Source organism: Aricia agestis, chromosome 3 (assembly GCF_905147365.1).
Source record: "Aricia agestis chromosome 3, ilAriAges1.1, whole genome shotgun sequence".
Classification (NCBI taxonomy): domain Eukaryota; kingdom Metazoa; phylum Arthropoda; class Insecta; order Lepidoptera; family Lycaenidae; genus Aricia; species Aricia agestis.
The window spans coordinates 8,578,230-8,606,117 of record NC_056408.1 but is presented as its reverse complement, the minus strand read 5'-3'; the positions used below and the strand labels follow the sequence as shown (position 1 = coordinate 8,606,117).

Below are 27,888 nucleotides of genomic sequence, written 5' to 3'. Positions count from 1 at the left end.
CTAATATTTCTCGGCAAAATGTCACTGAGAGTCGAAACGAACTTGTGTCTAAGGTGGAGAATTCATTGGAGAAGGTCTCTGAATGGGGTAGACGTAACTTAGTCCAATTCAACCCCGCCAAGACACAAGTCTGCGCGTTCACCACTAAAAAGTCACCAATGGTCGTTTATCCTCGTTTCGAGGGCACATCTTTAACCATCTCCCCTAGCATTGAGATACTTGGCGTCAACATATCGAGCGAAGTCCAGTTCCGATATCATCTTGAGGGTAAGGCCAAATTAGCCTCAAAGAAGCTTGGCGTTCTTAACAGAGCGAGACAGTACTTCAGTCCGGACCAACGCCTACAACTCTACAAGGCGCAGGTTCGGCCTCATATGGAATATTGTTCTCATCTCTGGGCAGGGGCGCCAAAATACCAACTGCTCCCTCTGGATCGTATCCAACGAAGGGCTGCTCGAATTGTTGACTGCCATAGTGTTTCAAACAGCTTGGACCCCCTGGAATTACGCCGAGATGTTGCTTCACTCTGCATCCTCTATCGGTTGTATCACGGGGAGTGCTCTGAGGAATTGTTCGGAATCATACCACCTGCAACTTTTCGCTATCGTCCCACGCGAAAAACATACCATCCTCATCACCTTGATGAGTGGCAGTCTTCCACAGTGCGTTTTTCGCATAACTTTCTGCCGCGCACTGTAAAACTCTGGAATGGGCTGTCACCAGCAGTATTTCCGGACCGATACGACCTGCAAACCTTCAAGAAAAGAGCGTATACCCTCTTAAAAGGCCGGCAACGCACCTGCAGCTCTTCTGATGTTGCGAGTGTCCATGGGCGACGGTAGTTGCTTACCATCAGGTGACCCGTTTGCTCGTTTGCCCCCTTATTTAATAAAAAAAATAAAAAAATAAAAAACTTGTGAAACCACCCGGGGAATTAAAACAACATAAAATCCCTACTCGATACTAGATGGCGTTAGGCTTCCAGAAATATTCCACACTTAAAGTTTACACGAACACGAATAGGGTTCATTCTAGAAAGGAATGTTCTGGTACAGTGTAGGACTCGCCTCGGCCCATATAAATACGAGTAGCCGCAGGAAGGCGAGCCAGTCAATCAGTTCAGTTCGAGTGATTGTCAAGGCGACTTCAGAGTGTAAACAAGTGATCAATAGTGAGTGAACCAGTGAAACCTACGACTTGACTACGACCTAGGACAGTGATAGTGCTTAGTATTTTGGACCCAGTGCATTGTGATAGACCTAGTGCTAGTGATTAGTCTTCATAAGAGTCAGCAGGTCTTTCTCTCCAAATCCTTCGAACCCTCGCACGTAACACTATTTTAATCATTCATTAACAATAGATGGCGCAGAAGCGAGCGCAATGGAATACCCTGGTGGAGGCGAGTATATGCAAAGAAAAACAATTATTTTCATTACTAAGGTGCTGTTTTTTACCAGTGTGTGCGTTATTGCCGTTGTCGCTGAGTCGGCGGCTGTTGACGGGCGGCTCGTACAGCGGCACCGCCTGACTCGTCGTAGAACTGCTCGATAGTGACTCTGTAATCACGCACTAATTACTAGAAGGGAATATGCGATTTTACGGACTACTATACCACGCAATCTGGGACTGTATGACGGGTATTTCGAAGTTGAGGGAAAATGTAGAAGAAAACTATTAACTTGAAAACTAATTTCAAGCAAATTACAATGTCGAAAAATACGATTCTCCAGTGTTTAATTTTAAAATGTTTGTGTATTGAAGAGTCCTATTTTACTGTCCTCATTTTCCTGCAGCCTAAAATGTGTTGGGTCGCCATGTATACAGGCGGTTATAAGAGTAAAGGAAGATAGTGTTTCATCACACTTAACAGTTGAGGTGAAATCATATTCGGCGACACTACGCAGCAGCGAAGCGACGCGACTCGTCATAGGCAAATATTATTTGTATGTAATCATATGAGGTAAGACGCACTGCGCGATACAAAACGTCTAGTTATATGGAATGCGAAGTTTCGTGACGCTCTGCTGCTTAGTGCCGCGTAGTGCGGTCTCGACTTTACGATTAGTACCTCTCTGCGCTGTGAGCGGCGCGGGGTGGTCCGGCGTGCGGGGCGGGGCGCGGCCCACCAACATGGAGATGAGGGACGGCCGGTGCTGCTGCTGCTTGTCCGCCGGCGGCCCGCGCGCCTCCACACGCTTGCCGCCGATACTCTCCGCTATTTGTTCTAGAACACGATTTAAAATTGATGATATCTATGAATTTAATTGAGTCCATATTGGTTTAAAACTAAAAAAGTAAATTAAACATAACGATAATAGTGTGCCCTCGTAATTTTTACTGCGCCGTTAAATTTTAAAATTAAAATTGGCTATCAAAGTCATTATTTAATAAAACCGCGCAGTAAGAATATGGTCGAAGATGAACTCCATAGTTATAATATTATTATACTTATATCTATTTTATAGTTATATTATATTGAATCGGATATAGGTACTTAGGTTATGGATGTGGTGTTATTGCGGTTACCATGACGTATACGGTATAGCTTAAGTGCATACGTACATCCTATTATTTTTAAAGCCCTTCGCAAACTCTTAAATTGCACAATAGCCAGGAAGAATGAAGTAAGTAGTTTTAAAATAAAAGCGTGATCATTTGTGGGCCAACAGGCTGTGGTGATCACGTGATCACGTACCAAACTTGTAGTGATCGTGGTCGTCCCGTACGGCGCGCAGCTCGCGGGCCAGCTCGCTCAGCAGCGTGCCGCGCCCGCGCCCGCCGGGGATCTTGAGCCCGCGCACGCGTTCACGCACTAACCACTGCATGTGCCTCTCGTGATCACCTATCGGCTGTTGTGCTAACTGGAAACAAATGAACATGATTTAAAACATTCTTAATGGACAAACTGATTGTAACCATAAAAATTAATTGAAAGATTACATCGTTTATTGTATTTATTTATTTTTCGAATTTCGAATTTGTACGCGAATGTATTTAAATTTCCTTGGCGCGCTTTAGAGCCGAAAGGTCTTGTCGCGTTTGAGAAATATCATTTAATTTGTTTTGGTCGTGAAAGTAACACTAAACTAGCGGAATGTTGCCTAGTCGTAGTTTGCGCGCCACTACGAGTCACATAATAGTGCCGCTTACAGACACATTTAACCCTTTAGCCGCCAAGGTCGGAATAATCCGACAAATATTTTCGTGCCCATTTCGCCAAGGTCGGATATTTACGACCAGTACCACTACTCGGTTAATCTGCCTTTTTTGTTTGATAGCACTGTAATAATGTTTATACTTGGTAAATAGTTAACGAAGTAATCATTTACAATTGATTACACTTTAGTTTCTAAATTAGAAGACCTAAAAATAATGTCTAAAGTTAAATAAATTACCGAAAATATTCTTAGAAAAGTGTATTGATGTCCAACGCCCGAGTCGGAAAAATCCGACAGTAGGGACGGGACATATCTGATACAAAAATCCACATAAATTAAAAAATGTCTGTTTTTACCAACTAATCTTAATATATATATTTCTTGTGTGCGTGTGTATGTGACTGAACTCCTCCTAAACGACTGGACCAATTTTGATGAAATTTTTTGTGTGTGTTCGTGGAGATTCGAGAATGGTTTAGATTTACAGTTTGGTCTACTGGAAAATGTTTTTTCAATTAATTTCTTATTTATAAGGAGTTGTTGATTTTGAAATGTTTTACATTAGATCCGGCGGACGGCGCTATCATCGCATTCAATATTATTCTATTTCAATTTTAGTTTGTCCTGACAGATGGTGCTACGATTAATTTGAAAAAAAATTTGTTATTCAATTCATGTGCTGATTAAAATATTAAATAAATAACACATAGGCTACAATTTTAACCGACTTTCAAAATGGGGGAGGTGTTATGTTCGTTTTCTTATATTCAACGATTACTCCGCCGTTTGTTAACCGATTTTCAAAATTTTTCTTTTGGTATATAGGGTATCATCCCAATTTGGTATTATATTCAGAAAAGTGGTGATCTGATGAAGGATCCATAAGTAATCGAGGGAACTCCTCAAAACTTATAGGGAAACATATGGTGACTTCGGTTTCGTGAGAAGTATTCTAAGCATATGCTACCAACAAGTAAGATTTTGCACCGAGATATACCTGGTATACCGTGGTTCGGAAGGTGCTGAGAGAATTCCTGATTCTTTATAGATACAAGTTTGGGAGTTTCGGCGTTGTTTTAAGAACAGAAAGCATATGCTACTATGCAAATTACATTCTTCATCATCATCATCATCATCATCATCATCACTACCATATTATACCATTTCATAGTCTTTTAGATCGAGACTCGAGTTTGTCAAGCGATAATTAAAAAAAATCTATATCTACCTAATATTATAAACCTGAAGAGTATGTTTGCTTGAACGCGTCAATCTCAGAAACTACAGGTCCGATTTAAAAACTTATCTCAGTGTTAGATAGATCATTTATCGAGTAAGACTCATCATTTATCGAGAAGGTTATATTATATTATTACTCTAAGACTAATACGACAGAAGAAACTCAGGAAAATGTGGGAAAAACGAGGGAATTTTTTTTTATGGGAAAATGTACCTACGGATTCTGTAAAATTTCTAATTTACGCGGGCGAAGCCGCGCGGGACATCTAGTTTATTATAAAACAAATAAGGCAATGGTTACTGAACAAATAAACGTGTTTGTTTTACTTAATTTATGATAAATATAGTATAAAAATTTCAGTGATTGAATTGACGATTCCCATCCCTAGCCTGCATGTTTAGAAACGAATTTTGTCAGCACACCCTGCGCCACGGTCGGAAAAAGACGACCGCTTCTGACGTCATAAGCGAGTGCCGCCTTCTAGAATTTTCCACTAGTGTTGTGCTTATGATGATGCTATCGATAAATGTGATTGTAGTGGATACTTAAGTTAGGTATAAAATTACAAAGTAACGCTTTCCTATCTGTCTGTCTGCTACGACATTTAGATGAAATTGTATGCGTGTAAAGGGGATGGGATATCGATCTACTATTAAAAATCTATATTTGTAGTAGGTTATATATTTGTTGTAGGTTATATATTTAAACAACTCAATTATTTAATCTGTGGAAACTATGAAATTAATATTATTTGAAATGTAATAACAAATATCGGGAATTATGTCACTTCACTATTCAAGCTGTTTTTATCTAATGTTTTTGCCAGCGTTGTATATATAATAACAACATTATGGATTCAAATACTAGATATCAGTTTATACTTTATATAAATTATAAATTAAGAAATAAATTATCGATATCGAAAAAGATAAGTATTGCGCATCACTATTTGTTGTAGGTATAAATTTTTCGATTTATGGTGCCGGCGCTAGAGGCATGACAATTGATTTTAAGCTCGGCGGTTAAAGCTCGTCGGCCATCTTTGTGTACCTACTTAATATCGTTGAAATACTAAGGCAAAATACAGACTATGGAAGACAATATCTATTGCTACCTTATGTACGATGAATGGCTGCAGCAACAGATACAGCGGCGTGCGGTACGTAACTACGTGCTCGAGGAAGTCCCACAGGTGATGCGCAGCTTCGTTACGTCGGCCAAGCTCACGAACCGTGCGCGCTATGCGGCCCCACTCGCTGCACAACTCGCTCGTGAAACACGCGCAGAGAACTTTCAACGCTGTGTGTGTGACATTAAAAGGCTATAGTAAAATACAAGAGACGTATAGTAACGCCACAGTATAGCAATATTAGTCCCTACTCCCTACAGTAACGAAACGCCTTTGATGTCGCACGATGCCGCCACCGATGACAGCTACCGAGCAGATTATTTACATATTATGTCGTACTGCCAGATATTTAGGTGAAACTTTATTTAACCCATCAAGCCCCATAAGCTCACCGGTGAGGGAGACACAATAGAATAACAATAGATTTCCAAGGATCCATGAATCACGATCGAAGGATTAACAATGAAGACGCATTCGAAATTTCGAATATATAAAATATCCAATAATTAATCACACGTCAGGTGTAAGAGAAGCACTTCAAAACCAGGGACGTCAGACGTATCAATTTCTTGGTACACATACCAGGTTTTGGTTCCACGTAGCATGTACCAAGACTACTTGGTTCTTGTACGCAAAAATACTAAGATTGGCCCTTGACAGACCAAAATACACTGACCATATAGAATAACCGGCAAATTTCAAAGATGCATGTAAAAAACATTCCAATCATTTTTCCTTTATAATATAAAACTTTTTTATAGCAAGCAGTCTCGATAAACAGTTGTGTTGTGTGTAAAAATGTTTTTTCGAAATGTCAATTTGTTTACTTCTGACTTCTTTTCCATTGTTTGGTTTTAAGCAAACGAACCCTCGTTTCTTATAAAAATCTTCGTTATGAATCATTTATCTATTTTTTTCAATATATATTAAACCCGAATTATGCAGTTTAATATCAAAAAGATAATGCAGTTCAAAATGATATTTCTTCTGTGCGTTCGATGATTACTGCCCTCTATTAACAGTATACGAAATTAAAATATTAATTTTTTCCACTGGGATGCGACTTCCGACACAGTTTGTCATCAGTGTTCGCAGCGCCGGAGCGGAGCACAGGCGTACCAGTTTTCTGTCTCCGATACCAGTTTTCAGCCAGCTTCCAAGTGGCCGTCTAACATCCCTGGTTAAAACTCTTATTACGTGCTCGGTAAGGGCGGTCCAAAGGACAAAATGTTACACTTGGTGTGTGTACCTAGCTAGGTAGGTACTAATTAGTATATGACAGGGTATTTGACAGATTTTTAATTTATTACACTTCTTACAACGTAAACAATAAAACAGAGATGCAAAAAAATGCCGTCAAGGCCAACACAATATTAGTGTAAAGTGTGAGCCGATATTTATGAAAATTTAAATCCTTTTTGTTTTTTGAATCAGATTTACATCCGTACACTGAACATTTATTATAATATCCCATTGTTTATAAGATAAGTTATCGTTTTACAATACAAAATTCGTAGACAACGCGCCAACGTCACCCCTGTGGGCGCAGGTATACAAACGCCGCGAGTTTGTGTACGCGGGCCCGCGCCGCCCGCTTCCCCGCGGGTACCCCCGGGTTGCTCTGCGCAAGTACATTCGTTTCACTACTGTAGGGATATGTCATATTGCTATACTGTGGTAACGCTTTATAGATTTTGTGTTACAATGACGTACGACGTTTTACGCATTGTTGCTCAGTTTTATCTAAAAGGGACCAACGTCAAAGTAAGCCCTTTACGACAAATTAAATATCTTGGAAATGGGTTTACAAACATCAGCATTATCGTTGAACATACATAAAATATGAAATATGTAGTCCAAACTAACATCCTGTGTTTGAAATTCTGATGAAATCATGTGACATTCCATATTATAATCATTTAATAAGTTATCCAATAAGGTTACATTGCAGCAACATTATCTTAACCGTCCACGATGCGTTGAAGTCCTTACTTGGCTTAATGTCTGTATAATAGCTGATTTTTAGCTGACACACATAAAATATGAAATATGTAGTCCAAACTAACATCCTGTGTTTGAAATTCTGATGAAATCATGTGACATTCCATATTATAATCATTTAATAAGTTATCCAATAAGGTTACATTGCAGCAACATTATCTTAACCGTCCACGATGCGTTGAAGTCCTTACTTGGCTTAATGTCTGTATAATAGCTGATTTCTAGCTGACACACACACACACGCACGCACTCACGTACGCACGCATGCACGCACGCACGCACACACGCACACGTACCGAGGAAGGCGATGCGGTACAAGTGGTCGGAGAGGCGCTGCGTGTTGCGTGTGTCGCGGCTACCAGTGAAGGTGAGCGAGTTTGCGCGCGCGTCCGTCGCCGGCTTGCTCGCGGGCGGGCACAGCGCGCTAAGGACCACCGACACCATGTACGACACGTCGGATTGACGAAGGGCCGGCACATCTGTGTTTAGAAATATTATATCCTCTTACTAATTTAATAGTTATTTTTCTTTATTATTATAAGCCTAAACTGTCCCACTGCTGAGCAAAGGCCTCCCCCAAAGACTTTCATCTGTCTCTCTCCTGCGCTACCACTGGCCAGCTTAGCTGGTATGCCTCCAGCTCATCACGCCATCTTTTTCTAGGTTGGCCTCGGCGGCGGCGTCCGTCTTCGGGTACCCACTCTATTGAGATCCTTGCCCAGCGGTTGGAATGCATTAGTGATGCAACGGAAGTGCCTTAGCGGAACCAGAAACGGAAACAGATGTCCAAAGTAAATTTTTGCAGAAACGGAAACGGATGCAGAAACGGGAGTGTAAATAATATGAAAAAAATTTACAAAATATATATTCTTTAATAGCTGTTGCCCGCGACTTCGTCCGCGTTAGCATAGTAGATCACACCCCAAGTATTATTTATTGTACAAAAATATTCAATATACAGAATTGACTTTCCTACGATTTTATTATATATAGATGTTTCGGGCGGCTTCGCTTGCGTAATTTAGGAATTTCACGCAACCGTACATTTTGCAGCAAAAAATTGCCTATTTCCCTTCACGTGGTCTATTCTTCATGTTTGCCAAATAACATAAAAATTGCTCCAGTAGTTCATAATATAATAAGCAATTCCATATAATTTCCCCCGTTTTTTCCACATTTTCTTCTATTTCTTCGCTCTTATTAGTTTTAGCGTGATAAAATATAGCTTATAAGCCTACCTCGATGAATGGGCTATCTAACATTCAAAGAATTTTTAAATCGGATAAGCAGTTCCTGAGATTACCGCGTTCATATAATTTCCCCCGTTTTTTCACATTTTCCTCTATTTATTCACTCTTATTATACTTAGCGTGATAAAATATAGCCTATAAGCCTTCCTCGATAAATGGGCTATCCAACAGTAAAAGAATTTTTCAAATCGGACCCGTAGTTCCTGAGATTAGCGCGTTCAAACAAACAAACAAACAAACTCTTCCCAATTATAATATTAGTATAGATTAAGTATCAAATACACCAAATCTAGATTAAAATAGATATATTAAAAATCTATTATAGAAAACAATATTACAACTTTGCAACTGAACATAATATTTTTATTAATATTCAAAATTTAGTAGTGGCAAGTTATATTTTATAAAAAGTGATTTGGCCGCCGTCGGTTGTAAACTTCCGTTTAAATCTCCGTTATGAAAGTTGCGGAAACAGAAGCAGAAACGGATGTTGAAAAAAGCGCGGAACTTCCGCACTTGCGGAAACAGAAACAGAGATCCGTTGCATCACTAGAATGCATACGGCCAATGTGACCCGCCCAATCCCACTTCAGCTTGGCAGCCTTGATACCTACATCCTTGATACCTGTTTTAGAGCGCAGTTTAACCTACGAGGGCGGAATGAGAAGTAACTAGCGCCTCTGCTATTTATGTTGTGTTAAAATTAAAAATAAATTGTATGTCATTTTTAAATTCGTGTCTCTGGCCACCTGTGTTTTAAATTTTAATTTGGTGGCGTGAAAATTTTTTTATCATTTGAAAATAAATTTCGTCAACTGTTTTGAATATGGATAAAATTGAACAAAGAGCGGTGATAAAGTTTCCTCATATGAAGGGGATATAGGGGAGGAGAGATATCTATGATGAATTAAAAAATGTTTTGGGTGAATCTGCTTCTTCTTATGCCACAGTAAAAAATTGGATAGCTGAGTTTAAACGCGGTCGTATATGTCAAAGATGAAGCCGCCCTGGACGTCCAAAAAGCGTCACAACTCCGGAAATGGTCGTGAAAGTACATACAAAGTCTCAAGGGTACTGGTGTAATACATATAAAATTACCTTTTCGACCGCTACCGACACGGAAGCAGAGCGGCATCAACAAATTCATTAGCATGTTCTCAGTCTTTTCTGTGGACGGAAATGTGGCACTGCCCCCGCACATTTGTTCCAGAGAGTAGCTGTCCTAAAATGTAAAGACAATGGTTAATATTATATTTTTAAAACAGTGATGATATATATAGATCTTGAGATACATCTGAGATATCATCAGTGTTTTTTGAAAACTTTTCAAACGACCTTTTCAAAGTTCAAAAACTCAAAAATAAATGTTTTTGTTGATTTGGATAAATTATTTTTCTAATGTAATTCGTGTACCTGTTCTATAATTTGTATAAACTAGTTTAAACCTCACCCCCGCGTTGACGACTTGTATGGAGATGAGTCGCACGACGGTGCTGCAGAAGTGCGGCGGCGGTGGCTGCGACATCAACGCCGCGGTCGCCGACGACAGATTCTCGCCGCTGTTACTCTCTGACACTACTAGCGCCTGTACAAAAAAAAAAAGATTAGTAAAACTCGGGTGTTGTTACAATCCCACAATGACAAAGATGTCCAATATCGGTATCGAAGCCTTCATCTTGTATCAATTAAATTGTAGATGTTGCGACACTTAGGCGCCCATTCAAATGTTATCCAAGTGCCACATCATCGTAGTCAAACTGTTGGTATTATGATATAAAAGAAAATACAAAACTGTGACTTCTTGTGTCGCAAGTAAATGGAATTGGAAGTCGTAGGCATCACTTAACGTAATTCGTTTTTAGGATTACCAAATACCAAAATACCAAAGGGTAAAAACTGGACCCTATTACTAAGACTTCGATGTCTGTCCGTATGTCGCCAGGCTGTATCTCAGGAAGCGCTATAGCTAGACTTCTGAAATTTTCACAGATTGTGTATATCTGTTGCCGCTATAACAACAAATACTAAAAACAAAATAATATGTATGTATTAATATTTAAGGGGGGGTTCCATACAACAAACGTGACATTTTTGGCCTTTTTTGCTCGATACCAATAATGGCAACAGGTAGGCACTTGCAATTTTGACAAAGGCCTTAAATATATGTGTACTTTTAAGAGGGAATAGGGTAATAGGGGAGGGTAGGGAAGGGAATAGGGTAGGGGATTGGGCCTCCGGTAAACTCACTCACTCGGCGAAACACAGCGCAAGCGCTGTTTCACGCCGGTTTTCTGTGAGAACGTGGTGTTTCTCCGGTCAAGCCGGCAAATTCGTGCCGAAGTATGGCTCCCCCACGTAATAAATTATTTATATTTACTCCCACCCTTTTTAGGGTTCCGTAGTCAACAAGGAACCCTTATAGCTTCGGTCTGTCCATCCGTCTGTCCGTCTATCTGTCTGTCTGTCCGCGGTTTTGCTCAGAGACTATAGCACCTACAAAAAGCTGTAATTTGGCATGAATGCACATATTAATGATGCCGACAAAATGGTACATGAAATCTTTTTTTTTTATGGTACCTTCCCTACACATCAAGCTGGGATTTTTTTTTCGCGTCTACCCCATGGTGTGGGGTGTCGTGGGATAGGTTTTTTTAAAATATTATGAGTATTCATAAATCATTTTCCGATTTAGGGATCCGTTTGTGAAATATTAAGTTTTAAAGTGAAAAAAATCGTTAAGAGTCCAGTATCTCCCCCTTCTACGAGCTAAACGGTTGCTTCTGGATTTAAAAGGAAAACTATCACGGCTAAGAAGACTTCATAAGTTATTGAGTAATAGTCGATCAACTAAAAAAATGTATTCGGCGAAGTATAAAGGAACTTTTCGTTCAAATTCTTTTGAAAGTAACTGAGATGATGTTGTTAGTAGTGTAAAACACTTTATATGTACAATCAGAGAAGTTGATTCCTATGCAAATCGGGGACCTAAGTAGTTTGTTTGCGTTACGTCAAACCCAGCTGACAGATCACAATTAACATTGAATTGACATATTCGACCAAATAACGTTGGTCTGTCAATTGCATAGGAATCAACTTCCTCGATGGTACATTAATTGACCAAATAAAAATAAAAACTAGCGGTACTACGGAACCCTATATTGCGCGTGGCCCGACACGCACTTGGTCGGTTTGATATTTATTTTAATTAAAAAGAATGTTAAAAGAGCAATACCTGAATAGTGTTAAGCAGCGCTTTAACTTGCTGCCACTGCATGATGTACGGACACCGTATCATTGTCTCGTACACTCCCTTCAGTAACACCGCTGCTGAGTCCCAGTCTGTGTTTCGCTATAACATATAGACAATAGTTTCATCATTATAATTATACTACACTGAGATTTAAACTTGAATATTTGACGCTAGTCTCACTGAAATCCAGCACCGAATCAATACTGTATTATCTTAAGAAACGGAAACGAAACGGTTTTGAGACTCAAACAATCGTACGAGAATGTTGCGTCCTACTCTAACAAACGTGAAATGACGTTGTTAGAGCAGAACGTGGCATTGTCGTCCGATTGTTTGAGTCTTAAAACCGTTTCGTGGTACGGGCCCTGTTAGGAATTTAGTAGCTGCATCTGGCGACCTCTACTGCGTATTATATAACGATGTTATACAGTAATATTATTGGTCCCTGAAAACTACAGCTGCGAAAAAGATCAGTCTTGAAGTTTAAAAAAGAAGAATGATTTTTTGTGTGAAAGAGAGAGAGCGTCAACTGTTCGTGCTCCGTCCCGTTCTCACCCTGATGCTGGGCTTCTTGGAGATCTTCAGGAAGACCTTGTCCAGGCGACGCAGGATCAATGTGAGCGCGGGCCGCAGCGCGTCGTCGGCCCAGTCCGCCGCCGGCAGCACCTGCGTCATGTACCGCTCCAGCCCGCGACACCCCATCGACTCGGGGTCGTATGGCGACACTTTGAGCAGCGAGTGAGCGATTTCTGCCAGCCTCTGTTGGGTAGATCTTGGTTTAATTATGCATTTTTTATGGAATTTGAAATAAATTTTTGGAATATTTTTGTTTAGTGATAACTTTCGGTTGCATTCGCGTTTGGCCATGACATAAGAATTCGACAGATCACGACAAACACAGACTTGACTTATTAAGTCGATTAATAGTATATTATGCCATCTATATATCAATCAATAATCTGTTAGTACAAGATAAACTCACAGCATGCGACTTAGAGTCTAGCAGATCGAAAGGTTTAGTGTCGCTGGCAGCGCTGCCCTTAGACCCGTTGACGTCGAGCAGCCGCGGCGTCGCGCTGCCGACGAAGTCGCCAACTAGTGACAGCAGCACGTCGCGCGGACGACGATATTCCGCGCGGACCAGCTTCAAAAGAAAATTGGTTTTATTACTAATTATTGGTGGGGACCTAGTGATTAGAGGACGATACACTGATGGAAAAGTATTTTAATTGAAGAAGATATTAACTGAATACTTTAGTATCATCCGCTGTGATATTTATATTTTTACCCCTGTTCAAACCACGAGGCATGTCAAAACTTCATACTAAATGTCATTTCCATGGTGATAAGTATTGTGGCTACACTGACCTCAATTATACAAGTACGCTGGACATAAGATACCCAGCTGTTTTTTGTGCCTATTTGAAGCGGAATCAGTGCCCCCAAAAGAGAAGAGGGAAAAGAGAAATAGTGGGCCTCAGCCTGATCCACCTAGCTCGGCCGGAAGATATACTTTTATCCTGCATAAAATATAACGCAAGCAGCCTCTTTGTGATGAGCCCTTATGTGCTCGGGTGACGTGCGGTACGGACCGTTGTATGATCTGTTAAGAATAAAATATGTTCCAGCTCACCTCAGAGTCCTCAGCCGCAGCGAGGTCAGTGGGCGGTGGGCGGTCGCTGACGTACCGCGAGTGCGACTCATCTTCCAGCAACTCTAGAGGCAGGAAGGGGGCGGCGGCGCGCGCGCAACCCCGCTGCGACGAGCCCTTGTGCTCGGGTGACGTGCGATACGGACCGTTATATGATCTGTTTAGAATAAAATTGATATGAATTAGCTCATTGACGCAATTTATGTTTTGGTATTACCATTAATTAGTAAAGTACTTAGGTACTTACTTACACAATTTGAAAAATCTACGAATCGATTTTCTACTTATTATTTAGCCTAGATTTTTGAAATTAAATAATACTTCACGTAGTGTTAGGCTTCATCAAACTTTTTGTCTCTTGATCCTGATTAAAATAATAGACTATAAGAGCCCCTTGCACCATTCAGAGTTAAAGTTAATTGAGGGTCATATTACCTCTCTTCCCACCTTCGTAATTATGAAAGATAAGATTGTTAAGTAGTAGTAGAAGTAAGGTACGATTTGTTCATTACTTACTTAGAGAGTCCCTCGCAGTTGTTCACCAATGTTTTGATGGCGATAGCCAGTTGTAATATTATTTCCTTCTCCGTCCGCCCATCTTTGTTGTATGTTGGCAGTTGAATTTGTTTAACATAGCAGGGAAGAATTGCTTCTAGAATTATCTGCAATATTAATTTAATACTGTATCAGTCATAGAGATTAGAGAGTTTCTATTTCATCGTATCAGATAAACCCAACACTGAACTTTAAACCGCTTGTTGCCTTTAAATTCAAGAGGTATCCTTAATTTAAGATAAGTTTAAGGATATCACACAAGCTAAAACACTGAGAGATAGACACATGAAAGCACGAATTATTGGTTATGGCATTTTGGAATAATTTGTAGTTCTAACATAAAGTTTATATACCTAGCGGAATAGAGAAACAAAGGCCTGAGCAAGCGAGATGTCACTATCAGTAACACTGCGTGGTAAAAAGAGATACGTGATACATGACAACAGAACCAATTTTTTTCATCTGTTTGACGTCCAGTCGGCACTTATCAGCACGTTGACAATTTAATCTCTTAGAAAGATGCTTGTGTAAGTATATACGTAAACAAATTTTTACACACAGACGTAATTAAATTTCGGTTTCGTTTGACAGCTCAAGATTGTTGCTCTATTCCGCTAGGTATATTAACTTTATGAGTTCTAATGAGTGTAGTACCATCGAAAAAATTGATTCATAGGCAATTGACGGACCTACGTCATTTGATCGTTTTATGTTAGTTGCGACTTGCGATTTGTCGAATGGGATTGACATAACGCTACGAATTAAGTAGGTCTGCTATCTATGAATCAATTTCCCCGATAGTAGTTAGTACCTACGAATACTAAAAACTAAGGAAAAGTAACTCCGTCAAAAAACATGCTCCACAATACTTGTCAAAAAAGTGTACCTTAGGTACACATTTCAATACATTTGCAATATTTAGGTGACCTTGAGCGGTACTAGGCTGACGTTACATGACAGATAAAAAGGAACTAAATTTAAAACGCTAATAGTATGGGAGTTACGATTCCTTAGTTTTTATTATTCGTAGGTACTTATATAATTGAGTGTAGAGCTCACCAGCATCTGATATCCTCTTATACTCTCAGCGGAGTATGACACAACCATCACACAAAGACTGATACAGTCCAGCACGTTGACCATTTCATCTTCGTCTCGATAGCAGAAGTCTATGGGTTTGAGCGGTTTTTCCTCTTTGATCAACTCGGCTATGTGGAGCGGGTCGGGGGAAGGAGTTTCAAGACTCAGCAGCAAGTTGAAGAGACAGCTTGATTGCACCTGTAAGATGATTTGATGACCATTTGACTAACAGCGACAATCCTGCCAGGATCTTTTGGTGTTTAAATATGAGAAATGATGAATTAGACATGGAGGCATAGTCACGATTCACGAAAAAGCAGTCACTCGAAATAACACCAGCGTCAATTCGATGCGGACCGCCACAGCATGCAAACTATACTGTACTCGGCGAAACGAGGCGGTAGCGGTCATTAACCTTTTTAGTCTAGGCGCTAAATGAAAAATGCTCGCACTGTATTTAGAATATTTAAGAATAAAATTGACCTCTTATAAAGACACAGATTATTACAGATTAATTGGAAAACCTCTTGCCTTGTCAATCGTGGTTTATATAGAAAATGACAAGTTTTTTGACACGGAGTCAATGACCGCTACTGACTCGATTCCCCGAGTATACCTTAGGGCGTTCGCTGCGTTAAGCGTGCGCCCGGCGCGGCCACCCGCGAGGCGTGCTTGTTTCATGTCATCCTATAGAGCAGCGCTACGTTGAGGCGGGTCAGCCGTCGCACGATTACTATGGCGAGCGCACGTTGCACACGCTCAACGCAGCGAACGCCCTTAGATTATATTGACATGGGAATGTTAGGTGAGAAACGAGTATAATATTTCTGATGACACTTTCAAAGATGGCGGGTCTCAATATTATTTAGTTGTAGTTTAAGGACTGTTATTTATTTATAGATTTTATTTGACTTAATTTTTGGTTGTTTAAAAATGAAAACTATAGTTCTGAACGTTTATTTTAAATTATAAAAGTAGAAAAGAAATAGCATTTCTTACCTTACTAGCGTCTCCATAAGTAGCTTCTTCGTTAGTATCGAGTATAGCAGAAACGGACCCGAACATTTGTAAGATGAAAGGTTTTCTATTAAGTAAGTAGAACTGCTTGACTGCGTATTCGATCGTCGTAGTCACCAACTTGTTTGTTTGAAAATTGGAGTAGATTTGTAGTAGAGTTGGCATTATTAAAAGATATCTGCAATATTCAAGGTTTTATTTAATTTTGCAATACTTGACGCACTTCACATAGTCATATTATACCCATCGCTACTTGCCCCTTTCACTTGCATACGAATATTATGTTGCTTTCTTGTTTCCACAGGTTATTATCAATACGAGATGCAATAGCAACATTTTCATGTGCGAGTAACAGAGACAACTCGAGATAGGTCAGTATTTGAATTTTTATTTGCTTCGTGGTTGGATGCTTAATATTGTCATTAAACATATTATATCTGCACTCTAAGTATGTATGTCGCAGCCAACTGGTTAAAATAGCCGTTCAATCAAACAGCCCTTTGACTGAACAACGCCATTCAATCACACGTCTAGCTTTTTAATTGAATATTTAAGTCGCTCGAAACGTTCAACACTACAGCTGATTCAAAAGCCGCCGTTTGATTGAATTAGTTCAGCGCTCACCACCGCGGCGCTAGGTGCGTTTTGTTTACAGTATGGCGTCAACTAACCGGTGTTTTGTGGTTGTATTAACCAGTGGACTGCGACATGTATACTGAAACTTACCCATTAGTAGAGAAAATGTTCTTGAAATTAAATGCCGCGTTTACATAAGTGGCTATGACATATCTTAGTATCAACGAGTCTTCACTGTGAAGCATTAGAGCTCCGTTAAGAACGTTCAGAAACAGATGTATGTCTCTAGAGGACGTGAAATTACCAGCCATGGCCTCAAACATCCGAGCGATAAGTCGAACCCACCTGTAATAAATAACCCTTTTATTTTATCCTAAAAATTATAACTTAACTAAGTTAAATTTGTGCCTCACGTTGCTTGCGTCACACTGATGTCAGATGCAAACGTATTCTATTTTGTATTCAAGACAAGACTTTTCGTATCGATAAAAATGTTAAAAGTCGGATAGCTTACAAAAGGTTGTTGTCTTTTTCTTAAAATATTAAAAAGGTAAATTGACAAGACAAACTCAGTGACATTTAAATATGCGGTGAGTAAATATAATTTTCAATTGAAAGCTCACATAAACTTGTGCAATACATCTAGCCCCAGTAGGGTAGGGCCGAGCGGACCCCGGCTGTACAAGTCCAAGTCCGCCTCGAGCGCTTTACGCGGGAACGACGGTAGCTTCATCAGTTCGTCGTGTAAGAACACCACTCGTTGGACCACCTATAGACCATAATTAGTATAGTTTTGAATGTTTAATAGAACAGCTTATTAGTTACAGTTAGTTTTTTTTTAAATTACGCCATAATTTTTAGGTCACTGACTTACTACTTAGCGCGAAAAAAATGTAACTATTTTAAAATTATTTTTTTCAGTTCAACTATTACATATTATGCAGCATATCATGCGCCTAAAATATTAGTAACTAATTTAAGACGTCATAATATTAAAAATGCTTCAAAATCACATACCATATCAACATTCTTCAATATGGCCCAAGTGAGCAGCACCTTGCCTATCTCAACGAACTTGTGCAGTAGCTCTCTATGCTGTAGTTTAGCGAACGCCTCGTCAGGTTGCATGTGAACTAAACCCAGTTGCGGGTACTGAGAGCGTTTGAAGAAGTAGTGGTCGCGGACGTAGTTCTGAGGGTTGTGGATTTGCCCTGAAAAAAGAAATATGATATATAAACGCAAGTATTACATTAAAAGAACCATAATTGTTTTTTTATCTATTGTAGCATGAAACGGATGTCAAGCGTCAAAACTACGTCTTGATATGTTGGAAGTTCAAGCTTTAAGGCGTGGCAGAATGATAATACATGCCCTCTTACGGTATTAGAGTAAAGGCGCCAACCCACCGCGGCGCACGGAGAGGCTACGCCACGGAGCTCATACAAAGAGGAGCTGGCCTAAGCAACTGTGCACTGTGATTTTCAACTAGGTCCTGACATCATCATTGTGGGCGGGGCTTAAGTCAGTACACTTTCAGCGTTTGTCAGGTGCACACGTAACGAGACTCCCAATAAAATGGTGTTTTCTGCGTATTTCATTGTATCAACAAGGAAAGGATGAAGTATTGTGTTTTACAATGTCAAAAAAAAATTCAGACAGACGTTCTGATAATATAAATACCATCACATTTTTTTTTTTTTTTTTTTATTAAATAAGGGGGCAAACGAGCAAACGGGTCACCTGATGGTAAGCAACTACCGTCGCCCATGGACACTCGCAACATCAGAAGAGCTGCAGGTGCGTTGCCGGCCTTTTAAGAGGGTATACGCTCTTTTCTTGAAGGTTTGCAGGTCGTATCGGTCCGGAAATACTGCTGGTGACAGCCCATTCCAGAGTTTTACAGTGCGCGGCAGAAAGTTACGCGAAAAACGCACTGTGGAAGACTGCCACTCATCAAGGTGATGAGGATGGTATGTTTTTCGCGTGGGACGATAGCGAAAAGTTGCAGGTGGTATGATTCCGAACAATTCCTCAGAGCACTCCCCGTGATACAACCGATAGAGGATGCAGAGTGAAGCAACATCTCGGCGTAATTCCAGGGGGTCCAAGCTGTTTGAAACACTATGGCAGTCAACAATTCGAGCAGCCCTTCGTTGGATACGATCCAGAGGGAGCAGTTGGTATTTTGGCGCCCCTGCCCAGAGATGAGAACAATATTCCATATGAGGCCGAACCTGCGCCTTGTAGAGTTGTAGGCGTTGGTCCGGACTGAAGTACTGTCTCGCTCTATTAAGAACGCCAAGCTTCTTCGAGGCTAATTTGGCCTTACCCTCAAGATGATATCGAAACTGGACTTCGCTCGATATGTTGACGCCAAGTATCTCAATGCTAGGGGAGATGGTTAAAGATGTGCCCTCGAAACGAGGATAAACGACCATTGGTGACTTTTTAGTGGTGAACGCGCAGACTTGTGTCTTGGCGGGGTTGAATTGGACTAAGTTACGTCTACCCCATTCAGAGACCTTCTCCAATGAATTCTCCACCTTAGACACAAGTTCGTTTCGACTCTCAGTGACATTTTGCCGAGAAATATTAGGGGAGCCGGTATATACAGCATCACCTGTACTATCATCCGCATAGCAATGAATGCCTTTGGTTTGTAACATGTCATTGATATGCAGTATGAATAGAGTAGGCGATAGCACACAGCCCTGAGGGACACCAGCATTAACAGACTGAGTTTCCGAGCATTCGCCGTCAACTACGACCTTTATGCTTCTGTCTGCTAAGAAACTAGTGACCCACTTACATAATTTCTCGGGCAGCCCGTATGATGGAAGCTTTGATAGCAGCGCTTTATGCCAAACCCGATCGAAGGCCTTCGCAATGTCCAAACTAACAGCCAATGCCTCTCCCTTCGACTCAATTGCCTGAGCCCAACGATGAGTCAGGTATGCCAAGAGATCACCAGCCGAGCGACCCTTACGGAACCCGTATTGTTTGTCGCTTAGCAATCCCTGGCCGTCCAAGTATCGAAGAAGCTGGCTATTGATAATGGATTCCATTATCTTCGAGAAGAGAGAGGTTATAGCGATTGGTCTGTAGTTGGAAGGATTTGAGCGATCACCTTTTTTGGGGATCGGGTGCACCAAGGCTGTCTTCCAGGAAGCCGGGACGATGCCAGTGGAATAGGAGAGCCGAAAAAGTCGCGTCAAGACCGGAGCCAACTCTGGAGACTTTATTTGGAAATAATTTAAAATGTAATTTAAATATAAAAGTTCTAGAACATTTCAGCTTTCAGCGTTAATTATACTACTTGACACTAGGTGGCCAAACCTTTGAAAGATAATACAGACGTAAATGCGTATAATTTTGCATAAGTTTATTACAATAATCATACTTGAATACTGAAAACCGTTATACACTTAGTCTTAAACACGTTTAATAGCTAAAACCGTGATTATATAGCTTTTATTATGATATTACTTATAAACCACCATCTGTCGTCACCTATGATAACTATTTGAAACGTAAAAAATATCCAGGGCCGTAGTACGTCCAACTAGATGTCATATTCAAGACAAAATGACATCTAGTGTAAGATAGTTGAACTACGTAGTAACATCAACATCGACCTAAGCTAGTAGTTTGGCTTTTAGCCGATAGATGAAATATTGAGAAGTGGGCGGAGCTTGACACCCCCTCACCCCGCAAATTGTCACGCGTCGTTTCATAAGGAAACTTGATTACAACACCTCCTCTTAGTATTAGCTCCGTGGGCTACGCACGTGCGTCAAGCTTCGCTTTGTAAGCACGAATTGTGTCAAGTCAAAGAAATAAATCCATGCACGTCCACGCGTGCGCGGATTTATTTCTTTGACTTGACACAATTCGTGCGCGCCGCGGTGGGTTGGCGGCTTTAGGGCTGGTCGTTTTTCCAATACCTTGTCATTTAAGATAACAAAGAATTTGTATATCTCTCTCATTGTCTTGATGTATATTTACTTACGTGTTTTGAAGTCAACAAGGAAATATTCATCATGCAACCGTTCGGGGATACCAAAGTAGTCTAACGACTCTCGTAGAATTTGACAGAACTGCGTATCCTCTTGTACTGGGAATTGCGAGGGAATGCTGCCTTCGTTTTCAGCTATAAATAGGAACATATTTTTGTGAGTTTATATTACAATTTTATGAAAATAATTTATATGTTTTTTATTACCACCACGATCTTTACATTAATTTATCGCAATATTGATCTTGCGATACTAGCATCAAATTATTAGGACTACGGACACTATAGGTCGGTCAGCGCCTAGCGGCTAGAATTTTTTCTATCGAGCACATCACTATTAGATTCATGGTTTAGTGAAAAAGTAGCACGTAATAATAACTTTCTAGTTTCTACTAATTCCACAACCGAAATATACATAAGGCTATATACTAACGTGGGCCATGAACAATAATTTTCTTAGCAGCAGGCACGTTAGCGGTGAGCAGTATCGACGCGTCACATTGCTCCTTACGTAATATCTGTTTTAGATCCTTGAACATGATCCCATGAACGCTGTGTACTACCTGAAATATAAAATTTTGGTAAAATATTTACAAGCAGGAACCATTTTACCATGAAGTAACATTCCTAGGTTCCTAAGCATTAATAATATTATCGAACCCAACTAGTTTCTGACGCCAGTTCTAGAAAAAAAAAGTATTGGTAAAATAACAATTTTCTACAAAAAAGTTTTTCATTTATAAATTTATTTCTCTATATTTTTTAATCAAATATACTTAATAAAATCTTTTCTTAGGATTCCGTACCCAAAGGGTAAAAAGTAGGGTCCCGCCTATTTAACTAAGACTTCGTTGTCTATCCGTCTGTATGTCTCCAGGCTGTATCTTAAGAACCGCTATAGCTAGACTTCTGAAATTTTCACAGATTGTGTAAATATGTTGCCGCTATAATCTTTCTTTCTTTCTTTCTTTCTTTCTTTCTATAACAACAAACACTTAAAACAAAATACAATTAATATTTAAGGGGGGCTCCTATATAACAAACGTGATTTTTTCGGACTTTTTCGCTCTATATCAATAATGGCAAGAGGTAGGCACTTGAATTTTTCACACATTCTTTTGTTATAATATATGTGTACTTTTATATTTAATAATAATATTAAAATTTGTAGCCTATTTTTGCTGTATCGGTATTCGGGCGCGAGTCCGACTCGCACTTGGCCGATCTTTTTATCATTGCCAACAAACAAAGTATCATTAATTTGCAAGAAAGTTGACGTAACTCACCATCCAAAGTATAGACAGCGCGGCTCCGATAAGTCTTTGCCCGTCTTCATGGGGCGTCCTTACATAGAACATGACGTAGCCAATGATATAGTTGTATAAAGCGAACGCGGCCTGCTGCGGTAGACGTGGTATGAACCTTATCAAATGACGTAGTAGTTTAAACATTTCATCTTGATGATCCCTGGTTAATCTTTCGAGGACGTGACGAAGGAATAACGCTGAATCTTCGACTAGACAGCCCCATATAACCTGGTGGAATATAAAATTATTTTAATTTCAGTATTTTTTTTTAAATCTTGTATCAAAATTTATATAGGTAATATATTTGACATGCATACATAAAAAGGTTACTTTTCGCTTCTTCTTCTGTTAAGGTAGTTGAAAATTAGTATAGTTAGTCAATAAAACGTTTGATATTAAAGTCATTCCTTTGCTTGGATTTTTTATCAACGTAGTATCTTTTAGCACATTTAATGGGTCTTATGGATCTACGTTATTTAATCGAGCTATGTCAAGTCCAGCAGACAGATCACTAATAACATGGTGTCCGCCATTTCCCTATGAATTAATTTCCCTGATGGTACTGTATGATAAGCTGTAATGGTAATACCTGATAAGCGACCTCATATACGGAACACCCATCACGTGATACGGCAGCGTCGTCGAGTAGAGCAACAATCTCGTTGACAGCCGAGCACAGAACAGACGGGAACAGCGCGGCCGCGAGCTGCGTGTGGTGCGACCCGCGCACGCCTTCCGCCATCTCCTCGTCCGCACCGCCTGTCATGACGTCATATTTTCAATTCAATCCCCTACCCTATTCCCTTCCCTACCCTCTCCAATTCCCTTCCCATCCCTACCCTCCCTATTACCCTATTCCCTCTTAGAAGGCCGGCAACGCACCTGCAGCTCTTCTGATGCTGCGAGTGTCCATGGGCAACGGAAGTTGCTTTCCATCAGGTGACCCGTTTGCTCGTTTGCCCCCTTATTTCATAAAAAAAAATCATTATTAATCTGATAAATATGAACAATTGAAAAAAGTCAAAGAAATATTTCAATAAAGTAATTTAAGACTTTATAATACAAAAAAATGATTAAAAAAAAAACACAAACATAACAAATAAACCAATTTGTTACAAACAAACCGCATACTACACATAAATAAACACAAGTTACTATGTTTAAGTTGTAAAAAATTCCTGACCAGCTCCTACACTATAATCGAATATATAAAACGTATATCATAAAATATACGTTCTGTTACTTTCAGAAAATATTTGCAAAAAATTATTCTGAATAAAAAAAAATGAGTTTGAGTTGAGTTTCATTTTCGAATTATTCAAATGCAAAGCCAGTGAAACTATAAGAAAATATTATGGTATTGATACTCATTTTCAAGAAAAAATGCAAAGAAAATAAAAAATAAAAAACATTTTGATGAATTAGCAGCTGCTGTTCATCAATTTCCAAACCGAGAAAATTTGCCCCAGGGCCCTTGGTTACCTAGCTACGCCACTGGTCACGTTTGTCAAGACTCAAGAGTCAAGACGCCCAAAATGGGCGTCGTAATTCTACCTAATATAAATAAACAATAATAATATAATACAGGCTCTTCACATAGGCAAGCGCGTTGGCGAGCGCGCTGCGGGGCTAAAATGGTCGCTTTGGAGAATCATAATTATATTGAATCATAATATGATTCATTTTTAAACTCCACTTTGTGTGCAATTCGCTTCGATTAATTATTGGTCGCCACGCGAGCGCCGCGCGAGAGACCAATCATTGATGTAAGCGAATCACTATATGAATTGCACGCAAAGTGGAGTTTAAAAATTAATCATATAATGATTAATTATGTGATTCTCCAAAGCGACCATTTTAGCCCGCAGCTTGGCCACTGGCCTAATGTGTAGAACGGGCGTTGGCGCATTGGTATTTGGATGCTGGCCGGCGCGCTTGTGAGCTTCGCCGCGCGGTTTTGGACAAGCCTTGCGCTCCATCCACACATTGGCCGCGCGATCAGTGTCCTTTGATGTTTCCAACACCGCGTGGCAAGCTCGCAAGCGCGCTGGCTAGCGTCCGAATACCTATCGCCAATGCGCCAATGCCCGTTCTACACATTGGGCCAGTGGCTGGGCCAGCGCGCTCGCCAACACGCTTGCCTATGTCACATAAATAGAATAGTACAAGTACCTATGTGGATTGCCGGCATAATCACAAGCGCCTTGGCAAGAAACTTTCAAGTGTAACAAACCATTTTTTGTGATGATTTGAAGAGTGATCCACTTGGCGCGCATTTCTAACCTACTGCCAACTAATATATTATATTCTATGCTACTGCGTAAAAATGTATGAAGGAGTGTTATTTTCTCAGTGTGTTTTGTTAAAGGGTTTATAAAATACCAAAATCAATATAAATAAAACCATTTACACGGTTTTATTTATAATTATTACCTTTAATTACAATAAATTGAGGCAAAAGTAACTACATATTCCTACTTTGACCACCGATTTAGTGTTTTGTTTCAAATATAAAACTACTTAAGTAAGTAGGCATATCATATATTTGCGTCATCTAATAGCATATTTATTAAAAATTCTAATTATATAAATAGCTTTCATCATTCATGGTAATTTCTTTAGATACATACATGTGATATTCAGTTTAATGAGAGTAATTAGAAGTTGAAAATTTTTCGTAAATGGCGTAACAGACGTGCCAATCAAAAAATAAATATGGCTGGACAGTAATTGAACCATTTAATTAATTTAACAACTATTTTTAATAATAATTAAAATGTGGAAGTAGGTATTAAAAACTATTACAATTTCTTATATTATTCGTTAAACTGTATCTAATGAATTATGCTACTGAACAAAGTCTAAATCCAATAATATCCATAAATAAAAGATGTTCAATTGAAATCAATAGCATAATATGCTATTGATTTCAATTATTGAAGAAAAAAGAAACTCCGAGAATAAAATATATAAAATATACCTATTATAATTTATTCTTGGTGATTCTAGAAACTTCTACGGAATTTACTTCTGTGGAAGATGGTAGAAGTGTTTAATTGCAAATACAATAATATAAATTCCATAATAAGCTTTATAATAATAAATAATATATAATAATGAATAAAACAGAATTATTTACAATCTTGCTTTAATTAAATCGGTTAATTTTTAAGATAGCTAAAAACATTATTAATCTGATTATTTAACTTCCGTTACGGTTATCATAGTAAAACAGTTTTTTACTATAATAACCGTAAATGCAAACAAAAAAATACACAATTATTTTAATCGTTTCAACTTTATTTTAAAATATCAAATATCAATAAATTCATGGAAATATCTGTATATTTCTTACATACTCTATGTAGGCACTGAGGTACGGTAACTTATCGGTATTCTTAAGTGCTCGAGTATGGTCGGGTTAAGGTTCTTACTCCACATAATTGTTCAATATTGTATTGAATGTTAAACTTAAAAAATAAGCAGAATTATAACAAATTATACAGCTCAAACTATTCAAATTTAACAGTGGCCCGCGTGATGTTAAATCATTTTGAAATTCGCGCAAAATAATGTAAAGTCGTCGTTAAGGTTTATCCTAAAATTTGTTTGTTGCGGCCCGCGACACCAAGATCAAAACATGTTTGTGGCCCGTGTGAAAAAAAGGTTGTGAACCACTGCTATAGCAGCTAGCTTCTCTCTTTATGTCTAAACACACTAGGCTGAATTACGCCGGCATAATTTCCGTGGCCGAAATTACGTTCAGCCGCATCCGTCTGATACGACACACTATAAATTACGCGAAGAGCCGAAATTACGCGGCGGAATTTTAAAATTCTCAGATGTAATGTGTGCGTTAACGCTTTGGAGTTAATGTTGAATTTCGGCACAGTGTGTCATCCATCGCGTTCTGTCCGTATTTTGTATGCGTTTGAAACACGGCGTAAACCCGGCGGAATTTACGCCGGCGTAATTCAGCCTAGTGTGTTTAGACACTTTGGTTCGCACTCGCAGAGGTTGCAGGTACGACCCCGGGTGGAGGCGTGTACCAATGAGACATTTTCTGATCCCAGGCACTACAATATTTGAAGAAGGTTACTTCGCTCCGAAAATGCTTTATAAATCATCCACAATATATTATGCAAAGGCCTAGTTAGCTTGCCGCACCTAATGCACAGAATATTTTCGAAGTAACAGAACTTTTATATATTAATAGCTTTACAAAACCTTTGGTCAACAAAATTTCAATTATTTAAATAAATGCCTTTCTCGATCAGCGACATATCTGGGTTATTTCGTAGCTTGCAAGGAGTTTTAAATAAAAGAATCTACTAGATGGCACATGTATTTTTATTCGTTAAAGGCATGTTAAGGCCAATTTGATACACCCAACGCCATCCATCATTCAGATGAGAACTAAAATTGCAATCACGCTAGTTTGTATGGGCTTTGATACTCTTTATATATTTATTCCTCTATGCTAGTACGCAATGGTACGTAATGTATAGTACGCACTGCGTGCCGCACGCTCGTTGTGATACACTCGTTTGCAACTTACAACAATAATATGTTTTTTAATCCCGTCTTAATGCTGGGCTCTTTGACGGTTTATGAAATAAAACTTATCAATTTAAAATTGAACGTATGATTGAAGCTTACCTTCTATATGATCATCGACTGTATGGTCCAATGCTGGTTCCCTTGCAGCCTGTCTCGTAATAGGAATCGTCGTGATGAGAAAGCTTTCACGTTCCGCTTTCTTTTTATCGTCGCGTTGTTGGAGTGCCTTCTTTATCGCTTCAGTTTGTTGCTTCTTACGGGTTTTGGTCGCTGTGACTAGAGATCTCTGAAAATGGTACAAATTGCAGAAATTGTATATCGTAATGTAAGTAATCTTTAATCTTCTACATATACAAGAAAAAACTTACATGTCTTTCTTGGTTCAGCGTCATCTCCATGTCTTTATCTTTGACCTGTGGACTCCACGGTGGATCCACTACAGCCAAGGACTCGATGCCAATTTTAGGTGATGGCAACGTAAACTCTATTCCTGGAGGCGGCACTTTGAATGTCATAGAAGCGCCTTCCTCCATTCGTGGCCAAACTTGGTAGCGAAGCTTCCACATTACTTGGAATCGTAGAATGGCATTGATCCTGCAATAAAATATTATTTATTTTCAACGTACTGTAACCCGACCACCTAAATATAGGTAATTAATAAACTTTACTTTCAACGTGATCCTAGCGCCCACGTCGATACCTCATATGACCACGTCAATACCTGAGCGCAGGGTCTTGATGTCGCAGATGGTTATGCATGAGCGCCGCTGCGGCGTGCGGCGCGCGGACCGCAGCTAGCACGAATAACGCCGCCGCGCACGCGCTTAGTTCACGCTCGGGCTCTAATAGCAGCGCCCACGCCGCACCCGCACTGCCCGCCCACGCCTCCTCGCCTAGTGTGGCCGCACCCTTAGCTAACGCCGCGAGCGGTGTATGGTACGCAGATCGCACCTAAAATCATTAATATATGTACTGTTTTGCTACTCGCCTTGACCGGTGTATTTGGAAGCACCGTAATTTTGAGATTATTTTACCCATGACAAACAATGTTTGAACTGAGTGACTTGAGAGAAAAGGACAACACTTTCTATAACTACAT

General features: G+C 39.6%; 1 protein-coding gene across 1 annotated transcript in view; it reads right to left on the bottom strand.

Annotated features, from left to right (window-relative positions):
- LOC121725700 (protein unc-80 homolog) overlaps window positions 1-27,888 on the bottom strand; it is a 73,130-nt gene that overhangs the window by 8,352 nt on the left and 36,890 nt on the right. Inside the window, exons 40-63 of the mRNA XM_042112759.1 lie at window positions 27,511-27,740; window positions 27,158-27,383; window positions 26,889-27,075; window positions 22,819-22,988; window positions 22,209-22,457; window positions 21,356-21,485; window positions 20,917-21,057; window positions 17,925-18,118; window positions 17,531-17,676; window positions 17,058-17,252; window positions 16,314-16,509; window positions 15,294-15,512; window positions 14,196-14,341; window positions 13,662-13,836; window positions 13,011-13,172; window positions 12,584-12,787; window positions 12,011-12,127; window positions 10,229-10,363; window positions 9,877-10,000; window positions 7,825-8,007; window positions 5,513-5,697; window positions 2,696-2,861; window positions 2,069-2,224; window positions 1,455-1,556 (exon numbers count right to left, since the gene is read on the bottom strand). Coding sequence (XP_041968693.1) covers window positions 1,455-1,556; window positions 2,069-2,224; window positions 2,696-2,861; window positions 5,513-5,697; window positions 7,825-8,007; window positions 9,877-10,000; window positions 10,229-10,363; window positions 12,011-12,127; window positions 12,584-12,787; window positions 13,011-13,172; window positions 13,662-13,836; window positions 14,196-14,341; window positions 15,294-15,512; window positions 16,314-16,509; window positions 17,058-17,252; window positions 17,531-17,676; window positions 17,925-18,118; window positions 20,917-21,057; window positions 21,356-21,485; window positions 22,209-22,457; window positions 22,819-22,988; window positions 26,889-27,075; window positions 27,158-27,383; window positions 27,511-27,740 — 4,138 coding nt within the window. The remainder of the gene's footprint in view (window positions 1-1,454; window positions 1,557-2,068; window positions 2,225-2,695; window positions 2,862-5,512; window positions 5,698-7,824; window positions 8,008-9,876; window positions 10,001-10,228; window positions 10,364-12,010; window positions 12,128-12,583; window positions 12,788-13,010; window positions 13,173-13,661; window positions 13,837-14,195; window positions 14,342-15,293; window positions 15,513-16,313; window positions 16,510-17,057; window positions 17,253-17,530; window positions 17,677-17,924; window positions 18,119-20,916; window positions 21,058-21,355; window positions 21,486-22,208; window positions 22,458-22,818; window positions 22,989-26,888; window positions 27,076-27,157; window positions 27,384-27,510; window positions 27,741-27,888) is intronic.